The 10,939-nt window shown below is 40.2% G+C and overlaps 1 protein-coding gene across 1 annotated transcript; it reads left to right on the forward strand.

Moving 5' to 3' along the window:
• On the forward strand, nt 5,693-9,833 carry LOC104791806 (splicing factor 3B subunit 3-like). Its single transcript, XM_010517779.2, has 3 exons — nt 5,693-8,867; nt 8,977-9,468; nt 9,563-9,833. Exons 1-3 carry the CDS (start codon nt 5,859-5,861, stop codon nt 9,698-9,700), a joined length of 3,639 nt encoding a protein of 1,212 aa, XP_010516081.1. The 5' UTR covers nt 5,693-5,858; the 3' UTR covers nt 9,701-9,833.

A 10,939-nucleotide genomic window follows, 5' to 3' on the forward strand; every position in this document is an offset into this window, starting at 1 on the left:
AGGAACAATATCAAAGAGGTTAAGTGTGACGATGGGAGAGTAATCAAGACACAGGCTCAGATCAAAATTGAAGCTGAAAGATATTTTAAGAATTTTCTTACTTCCTCGCCTGCAGATTATGTTGAATGGTCTTTAGAGGAACTAACAGACATCTTGGATTTCAGATGTGATGAGAATGATATGAACCTACTCACACGTGAGGTTACAACGGACGAGATAAAAATAGTCCTTTTTGCTATGCCAGCAAATAAGTCTCCAGGGCCTGATGGGTTCAATGCAGAGTTCTTCAAAGAATCATGGTCGGTTATAGGAGCAGATTGTGTTGTCGCCATTCAGTCTTTTTTCCAGACGGGTTTCTTACCAAAGGGTGTTAACTCCACCATACTGGCCCTAATCCCAAAAAAGAAGGACTCAACAACTATGAAAGATTATAGACCAATATCTTGCTGCAATGTCTTATATAAAATCATCTCCAAAATACTTGCTAATAGGCTCAAGATGATCCTGCCCAGATTCATAAGTTCAAACCAGTCTGCTTTCATCAAGGACAGATTGTTGATGGAAAACATTCTCCTAGCTACAGAATTGGTCAAAGATTATCACAAGGAATCGGTATCTCCTCGATATGCTATGAAGATAGATATATCCAAAGCTTTTGATTCTGTGCAGTGGGGTTTCCTCCTTAACACGCTTCGAGCTCTAGATTTCCCGGATATATATGTTAAGTGGATCCAAACTTGTATCACATCTGCTTCTTTTTCTGTACAAGTCAATGGTGAACTTGCGGGTTATTTCAACAGTCAGAGGGGTCTTCGTCAAGGCTGTTCTTTGAGCCCATACTTATTTGTGATCTGTATGAACGTCCTCTCCCGAAAGTTGGATTTAGCAGCTCAGCAAAAGAAATTTGGACTACATCCTAACTGTAAAACAATGAACCTCACCCATTTATGTTTCGCAGATGACATGATGGTCTTTACAGATGGTACAAAGCGATCAATTGAGGGTGCTTTGGAGGTTTTTGCGGATTTTGCTACTCACTCTGGCCTCAACATCAGTCTTGAGAAGTCAACGCTTTACATGGCTGGTGTTTCATCAGAATTAAAAGATGAGATTCTACACCAATTCCCCTTTGCTTACGGCACACTTCCTGTTCGTTATCTCGGGTTACCGTTGCTAACCAAAAGAATGTCCGCTGCAGACTATCTTCCTTTATTGGAAAAGATTAGATCGCAGATCAACTCTTGGACGGCTCGGTCGTTGTCATTTGCGAGGAGGCTTCAGCTTATCCAGTCTGTGATTTTCAGTCTTACAAACTTTTGGATGTCAGCTTTTAGACTTCCAAAGGCATGTGTACGAGAGATTGACAAGTTATGCTCTGCTTTCTTATGGGATGGTCCTTCTTTAAACCCTAAGAAAGCAAAGGTTGCTTGGTCAGAAGTCTGTTTGCCTAAAAAGGAGGGAGGATTAGGCTTGCGGTCAATAGAAGAAGCAAACAAAGTGTGTGTTCTCAAGCTGATTTGGCGAATTCTCTCTGCAAGAAACTCGTTATGGGTGAACTGGGTGAAACGACATCTCATCCGTACGGGCTCCTTGTGGACAGAACAAGAAACTACTGCGAACGGTTCTTGGATTTGGAGGAAACTTCTCAAATACAGGACCATAGCGAAGCCGTTCTTTCGAATGGAAGTCCATAATGGGGAGTCCACATCTTTTTGGTTTGATAATTGGAGTGTTTTGGGATGTATTCATGAGCGACTGGGGGACAGAGGAATTATTGCTCTCGGAATTTCTTCTTCGAGCACAATGGCAGACGTCATGACTATGACTCGACAGAGAAGACATAGACAAGCTCTGCTAAACCAAGTTGAGGCAGAGATCCTCAAGCACAAGCTATCTAGAAATGAGGTTGTTCATGACAAGGCTCTCTGGAAGGGGAGGAATGATTGCTACCGCGCAGAGTTTGTAACTAAAGACACTTGGTCTTTCATACGGTCTCCCCATCCAACTTTCGAGGGCTACAAAGTGATCTGGTCACCTTATGCTACACCGAAGTTTGCTTTTCTCAATTGGCTTGTGGTAAAAAACAGGCTCACCACAGGAGACAAATTGCAGAGATGGAATTCAGGGGCTAATACCAACTGTGTGCTCTGCAGCAACTCAATGGAAACAACTGCACATCTCTTTTTTGAGTGTACTTTTTCACAACGCATTTGGGAGGCTCTGGCAAAGAAGCTCTTGCTACATAAGTATACCACAGACTGGAAAGAGATTATGGCTCTACTCGGAAGCAAAGAGCTTGACAAGACCACACAACTTCTCGTCGGCTATGCTTTTCAGAACACTCTTCACTCAATATGGTTAGAGAGAAATGCCCGGCGCCATGGTGAACAACCTGTTACGGAGGCGAGGTTACTCAAGCTCATTGACAAAACAGTCCGCAATCGGCTAAGCAATCTTAGAACTGGAGATGACATAAACATCCAAGCCTGGTTTGCAGCAAGATTTTACTAGCTTTAATCTTATGATTCCATATGTTTATTCTTTTGAAATGGTTTTATCAACAGCTTTGTAAAACGTTTATTTTCTTTTGAATATAATTTAACATTAAATTCAAAAAAAAAAAACATTTAGAGAACCTTTGGCAAACCCAAATTTGTTTGTGATATTTTTGAATTATGTTTTAAGTTGTCATATATTTGGAAAACAAAACATGAAATGTGATATTTATTTGACTTACCATTCAGTATTTGCGTTTGGTGTTGTTATGTGCGTTTACCAACTGCAAATTGCATTTGATTTTTAAAACATTATAAAACAATCCATAACTTGCTTTCTTATTTAAGCTCACGACCGGACTTACAACATTCTTCGTCTAGGATTGAATGGAAATGTGAGAGAGCAGGTTACGACTTCACAGAACACTGAACATGAAATCAACCTAGATCTGAGAAACTAGAATATGATGAGAAGGAAAAGTAACCAACTTCTTGTTAGTATGGATTTAATTGGGCATCATTTATAATTTATGAAGTTACAACTTCACTAAATGACGTTAAAGAAAGAAACAAAAAAAAAAAAAAAACTCATTCCGCCATTAGTGCTTTACTTTTGGTGTTATGAAATTGCTAAATTTAGGCCACTCCTAAAATTTTAGTAATAGGTCTTGCGAGCGAAGAAGAAGGACATCACTATTGTCTGATTCAACCCTTTTCAAACATTTCTTCTTCCACAAGAAACAACAACCTAAGCCATATATTCTCTGTTATGTTTTAATTGCTACTCTCACATCACAGTTATTGCGATCAAATATGGTTAGTTTTGTTCTTCTTATCTGGCTTATAAAATTATATATATGTGACTTGACTTTTGTATTTTACAGGCTCATGTTGATGGCCAAGTCGGATATAGCGAGGTAAATTTTAATACTACAGTTGCAAGATTCATTGTGTTTTTATTATACATCAAATGAACAAGTCGATGATTAGTTAAACGATTCAGGAATTCATCGAGAATTCACGGGGGATGCAACTCTTAACATGCAAATGGTTTCCAGTGAATCAAGAACCAAGAGCTCTCATCTTTTTTTGCCATGGCTATGCAATTGATTGCAGCACCACCTTTAAAGGTATCTATTTACATAATATATATTGGAGAATGAGGAACAAAGAGGTGAATTAAATGTGAATTATTCTTACTTGTAGATATTGCATCTAATTTTGCAAAAGAAGGTTTTGCTGTGTATGGAATTGAATATGAAGGACATGGAAGATCAGGCGGCCTCTCTGTCTACATTGATAACTTTTATCTTCTCATCGATGATGTCTCTTCACATTTTTCCAAAATATCTGGTCCATCTCTTCTTTCTTGACCTCATTAGACATTGTACATTGTTGAATTTATCATATAACGTTAGCCATAAACCATCTAGACTGTTTCAAAAGCATTTTTCTGCGTTTACATTTGTACATGAGAAAATGTGTAACATTTTACAGTTTATTTTTGCAAACAAAAGGTCTTCTTAGAAAAGTTAAAATGGTTTCATTTTGAAAGTATACGCTAAATGTAAATGCGAACTCAAATTATATTATATGGAGTTTCATTGCAAATCTGTAGTAAATACATATTTTTATGTGGTAAATAATTCTTAAGCAAAATTGAGATCCTGATTTATACAAATGCAAAAAGAATTTAGAACTAAACCGTTGTCCCATGCAAATGCACTAGTTATCCGCGATACTAAACCGTGTACGACTTTGATTTTGTTTGTTGTGTGAGGCAGAGATGGGAGATAACACAAAGAAGAAGAAGTTTATAATGGGAGAGTCGATGGGAGGAGCTGTAGTTCTTCTGTTGCACCGCAAGAAACCCGAGTTATGGGATGGAGGAATCCTTATTGCTCCCATGTGTAAGGTGAACATACATACTCACGTAAATCATTCCATTTCATCTCACAAAAGAATTATGTATAATTACTAATTTGATGAGAGTCAGATTGCTGAGGAGATGAAACCATCAAGAATGGTTATATCTATGATTAATATGGTTACGAATCTGATCCCATCATGGAAATCGATAGTTCCGGGACCCGATATCATCAATAACGCGTTTAAACTGCCTGAAAAGAGACAAGAGGTACTCTTACATCATCTATAAGATACAATTTTGTTTTTTTTTTGGTAACCAATATAAATTATAAACGTTGAAAAATCTTCGGACCAGAATTGCTAGCACACTCATGATTCATGACCCTTTAAACATACAGATAAGAGCGAATCCAAATTGCTACCAAGGGAGACCTCGTATGAAGACAATGAGTGAGCTTTATAGAGTCAGTCTCGATCTAGAGAATCGGTTGAACGAGGTAATATACTAATATATACATTTTTTTGGTAAAAAATATACTGATACATATATATATATATATATATATGTTAATGTTTTAAAACAAACCCAAACAGTCACAAACAAAAAAAAAACAATCTAACATCTTAAAATGTAAAATGTTAATTTGGGATGCATGTGAAAATAGGTGACAATGCCGTTCATAGTTTTGCATGGAGAAGATGACAAAGTGACGGATAAAGGAGTGAGCAAATTGCTTTATGAGGTGGCTACATCTAATGACAAGACCTTGAAGTTGTATCCAGAAATGTGGCATAGCCTTCTTTTCGGGGAGCCTCCAGAGAATTCAGCAATTGTGTTCAATGACATTGTCCAATGGATGCAGACAAGAATCACTACACTTAATGTCAAGGCTAATAATGATGAAGCAAAATCTCAAATCTGATTAACTCACTCAGTCTAGACTACTACAACCACGTCTTGTTATTTTCTCCTAGTGTGCAACTTCATTTCTTAAGGTTTGAATAAAAAAAAAAGATTGGATCATAGCTTAAGATATTAGATGATTTTATCAAATAAGTAAGATTTTGTTTTCTAACCTTTTGGGTTGTTTTTGTATGTCTGTTTAAAATCATGTAGATACAGTAAGAGTACTACTGGTTTAACTAAACACAAGCATCCAAAGTACTTAAATGTAAATTCTTGATTTTCAAATTTTTTAGTAAATACTATATGGGCTTAGTGGCTTACTATACATATTGGGCCGGTTTGGTTTCAGAAAACAAGCCCATGATTGGATCTTTGCGGTTAGAACACCTCACTCCGAGCTTCGAGCTATGGCGGTAATACTTAGGGTTTATTCATCTCCTTCTTCATCATAATCTTACCAAATCTAAAGTTGATAATGCGATAGGAGTTCGCATAAACTCGAAAGGCCAGCGGAATTCCTAAGTTGAAGTCTAAAACCCTAGCAGGTTCGGTGGTGGTTGTATTGTAGGGTTGGTCATTTGAGAGAGATGTATCTGTACAGTCTTACACTGCAGCAGGCGACGGGAATCACCTGCGCAATCAACGGGAACTTCTCCGGTGGGAAGACGCAGGAGATTGCGGTAGCTCGTGGCAAGATTCTCGATCTTCTCCGCCCAGACGAGAACGGTAAGATCCAAACGATACACTCTGTGGAAGTATTCGGTGCAATTAGATCCTTAGCTCAGTTTAGGTTGACCGGTGCGCAGAAGGATTATCTAGTGGTTGGGTCAGATTCGGGTAGGATAGTGATACTTGAGTACAACAAGGAGAAGAATGTGTTCGATAAAGTTCATCAGGAGACCTTTGGCAAGTCGGGTTGCAGAAGAATTGTGCCTGGCCAGTACTTGGCTGTTGATCCCAAAGGAAGAGCTGTTATGATTGGAGCTTGTGAGAAGCAGAAACTGGTTTATGTTTTGAACAGAGATACTACTGCTAGGTTAACCATTTCTTCTCCTTTGGAAGCTCACAAGTCTCATACTATTTGCTATTCTGTCTGCGGTGTGGACTGTGGCTTCGATAACCCCATTTTTGCAGCCATTGAGCTTGATTACTCCGAGGCAGATCAGGATCCTACTGGCCAAGCCGCTAGTGAGGCTCAGAAGCATTTGACTTTCTATGAGCTCGATTTGGGGCTCAACCATGTCTCTAGAAAGTGGTCTGAACCAGTTGACAATGGTGCCAATATGCTTGTTACTGTTCCTGGAGGAGCTGATGGGCCGAGTGGAGTTCTGGTTTGCGCCGAGAATTTTGTTATTTACAAGAATCAGGGTCATCCAGAGGTGAGAGCCTTGATACCTAGACGAGCTGATTTGCCTGCTGAACGAGGAGTTTTGGTTGTTTCTGCAGCCGTGCACAAGCAGAAGACAATGTTCTTCTTTTTAATTCAGACCGAGTATGGCGACATTTTTAAGGTTACTCTGGATCACAATGGAGATAATGTCTCCGAGTTGAAGATAAAATATTTCGACACCATTCCGGTCGCTGCTTCGATTTGTGTTCTGAAGCTGGGGTTTCTTTTCTCTGCTTCGGAATTTGGAAACCATGGTTTGTATCAGTTTCAGGCCATAGGGGAGGAACCTGATGTAGAGTCTTCATCCTCTAATCTGATGGAGATTGAAGATGGTTTTCAGCCCGTCTTTTTTCAACCTAGACGACTTAAGAACCTTGTTAGTATTGACCAAGTCGGGAGTCTGATGCCACTCATGGACATGAAAGTCCTAAATCTTTTTGAAGAAGAAACCCCTCAGATCTTTTCACTTTGTGGGAGAGGTCCACGCTCCACTCTAAGGATACTGAGACCTGGTTTGGCCATCACTGAGATGGCTGTCTCTCAGCTTCCAGGTCAGCCAAGTGCTGTGTGGACGGTGAAAAAGAATGTGAGCGATGAGTTTGATGCATATATCGTCGTCTCTTTTACCAATGCTACTCTTGTTCTTTCGATTGGTGAAACAGTTGAAGAAGTTAACGACAGTGGGTTTCTTGATACTACCCCGTCCCTGGCTGTTTCCCTGATCGGCGATGATTCTCTCATGCAAGTCCATCCCAATGGTATCCGCCACATAAGGGAAGATGGACGTATTAACGAATGGAGAACTCCTGGCAAGAGGTCAATTGTTAAAGTTGGGTATAATCGGCTTCAAGTGGTCATTGCATTGAGTGGGGGAGAGCTTATCTACTTTGAGGCAGATATGACGGGTCAGCTGATGGAGGTGGAGAAACATGAGATGTCTGGTGATGTGGCTTGCCTGGACATTGCGCCTGTTCCTGAAGGAAGACAAAGGTCTCGCTTTCTTGCGGTGGGATCCTATGATAATACTGTGCGCATTCTATCTTTGGATCCTGACGACTGTCTGCAGATTCTCAGCGTGCAAAGTGTCTCTTCAGCTCCGGAGTCTCTGCTATTCCTCGAAGTTCAGGCATCGATTGGTGGAGATGATGGTGCTGATCACCCGGCAAATCTCTTCCTTAATTCTGGTCTGCAGAATGGTGTTCTATTCAGAACGGTGGTGGATATGGTGACTGGTCAGCTTTCGGATTCTCGTTCCCGCTTCTTGGGACTGAAGCCTCCCAAGTTATTCTCCATTTCTGTGAGAGGTCGGTCTGCAATGCTGTGTTTGTCTAGCCGACCTTGGCTTGGTTATATTCATCGGGGACACTTCCACTTGACGCCTCTTTCTTACGAGACTTTGGAATTTGCTGCCCCTTTTTCATCTGATCAGTGCGCTGAAGGTGTAGTCTCTGTCGCTGGAGATGCTCTGAGAATTTTTATGATCGATCGTCTTGGTGAAACGTTCAACGAAACAGTGGTCCCTCTGAGGTACACGCCTAGAAAATTTGTTGTCCAACCCAAGCGGAAGTTGCTGGTTATTATCGAGAGTGACCAGGGAGCATTCACCGCAGAAGAGCGTGAAGCTGCAAGAAAAGAGTGCTTCGAGGCTGGTGGAGTGGGAGAAAATGGCAATGCAGATCAGATGGAGAATGGTGCGGATGATGAAGATAAGGAGGACCCGCTTTCAGATGAGCAGTATGGTTATCCAAAAGCAGTTTCTGAAAAGTGGGTTTCTTGCATCAGAGTTCTTGATCCTAAGACAGCTACGACAACTTGCCTCCTGGAACTTCAGGACAACGAAGCTGCATACAGTGTCTGTACGGTGAATTTCCATGATAAAGAGTATGGCACTTTGTTGGCTGTTGGTACGGTCAAAGGGATGCAGTTCTGGCCCAAAAAGAATCTAGTGGCTGGGTTCATACATATTTATAGGTTTGTGGAGGATGGGAAATCTCTTGAGCTTCTTCATAAGACGCAAGTAGAAGGTGTTCCTCTTGCTCTGTGCCAGTTCCAAGGAAGACTGCTGGCAGGGATCGGACCTGTCCTCAGATTGTATGATTTGGGGAAAAAGAGACTGCTTAGGAAATGTGAAAACAAGCTCTTTCCAAACACCATTATCTCTATCCAAACTTACCGTGATCGTATATACGTTGGTGACATTCAGGAGGTGAGTGCTAGATCCTATTTATATGTTTACTTATTATTGTTGTTGTGCGCTTCTTATTGGTAAATAAATATCTCATCTGACCTATCAATTTTTTGTTTTGTTTTTGCAGTCTTTCCATTACTGCAAGTACAGGCGCGATGAGAATCAGCTATACATATTTGCAGATGACTGCGTCCCGAGGTGGCTGACAGCATCGCACCATGTGGATTTCGATACCATGGCAGGGGCAGATAAGTTTGGGAATGTGTATTTTGTGAGGTTGCCGCAGGATGTGTCGGAGGAGATAGAAGAAGACCCGACAGGCGGGAAGATCAAGTGGGAGCAAGGAAAGCTGAACGGAGCACCGAACAAAGTGGACGAGATAGTACAGTTCCATGTTGGGGACGTTGTGACGTGCTTGCAGAAAGCTTCGATGATCCCAGGTGGATCGGAATCCATAATGTATGGAACAGTGATGGGTGGCATAGGGGCATTACATGCATTCACATCCCGTGATGATGTCGATTTCTTCTCTCATCTAGAGATGCACATGAGGCAGGAGTATCCTCCTCTCTGCGGGAGAGACCACATGGCTTACAGATCTGCGTATTTTCCGGTCAAGGTATGAACCAAAAAAACCATTGCTCTTTTTCTCCTTTCCAAATAAAAAGCCTTGTTTTTGAATTGACACTTTTTGCATCTTTTATGTTTAACAGGACGTGATAGATGGAGATCTCTGTGAGCAGTTCCCGACACTTCCAATGGACTTGCAGAGGAAAATAGCAGACGAGTTGGATAGAACACCTGCGGAGATTCTGAAGAAGCTCGAAGACGCTAGGAATAAAATCATTTAATAAGTCATTGTTTTGTTGAGGAGGACAAAGTAGAGAAAGAGGTTATAATATAGTTTTTGTGACAGCATGTATTGAGAGATTTGTTTAGCAAAATTTCATACACTTCAATATGACTACCAAAAGTAAAATAAAAGATGACTACCAGGAGTCCACAAACAACCAAATATTACAAAGGACAAGCCAAGAGGTTATAATATTACAAAGGACACGTAGGCCTATGGGCTGAATCAATTTGGATGTCATTCCAAATCAACTATTACTAGATTCAGCAAAACTTCAAAAGCTTCGGTATGTGGTCTCAACCTTGGGCTCACAGAGTTTTTAAACATATGCAGATCACATGTTTGAATTCAGTTTGTCACGGTTCTAGGCTTAAATATCATATATAAGCACAGTCCTGATTATCACGGTTCTATGATTATTTGTTTTCTTCATAGACTAAAATCGATTTGATGTTGCAGGCATTACAATGTGCATTTAGCTTTTTGGAACATATATGAGTTCCTAACGGTTTCGCCTTCTGTGAAATGTTGTGAATTATGAACTCGGCATGCAGAACAACCAGATCAAAAAGGAGCATTCGTTTTCAGCTTTTCAAATTTTAGTAGAGACAGGTATCATCTACGCACTCCTCTGTTCTGGTGCATATGGTAACAATGTGATTCATGATAATGTCTTCAGTAGGCTTTTTATAATAGTGTGTGATTTGATATCTTAAATGCCTCTTTTCTGTTTTAATGATGGTTCAGTATCTCATTTTCCCTAAAAAAAAAATGAATGCCTTTTCTCTGTATATTTTTGTTCAGATTTCCTTACCAATCTTATCTATCTATGTTTACAGATGACGTTTTCTCAAGTGATCATTGCAAGACTGTAAGCACTTGAATCCACCGAATTAACCATGACTGAGCTTATAAATGAATTCTCCATACATTTATGTCTTTCGTAAATCCAGATTTGTGGAGACACACCTACAATGTCAGGATATGCATGCCGTTGGGAGTGGTATATGATCCAACTCTACAAATTCTTCACTTAAGATACACGTACGTCTAACTTCTTCTCTTTTCCTGTATTTTACCTTTTGAGACGGAAGACAAAAACGTATGGTTCATGGTTGGGGATTCGACTCACAAAATGTGCTGAGGTAAAATTAAAGGAATAGAAAAGAAAATTAAATACATGATTAGAGTTAATTAAGCATCAATAAGGCCAACCTCTATCCTCACTTACTCTTCG

This window comes from Camelina sativa, chromosome 6 (genome assembly GCF_000633955.1).
Source record: "Camelina sativa cultivar DH55 chromosome 6, Cs, whole genome shotgun sequence".
Lineage (NCBI taxonomy): Eukaryota > Viridiplantae > Streptophyta > Magnoliopsida > Brassicales > Brassicaceae > Camelina > Camelina sativa.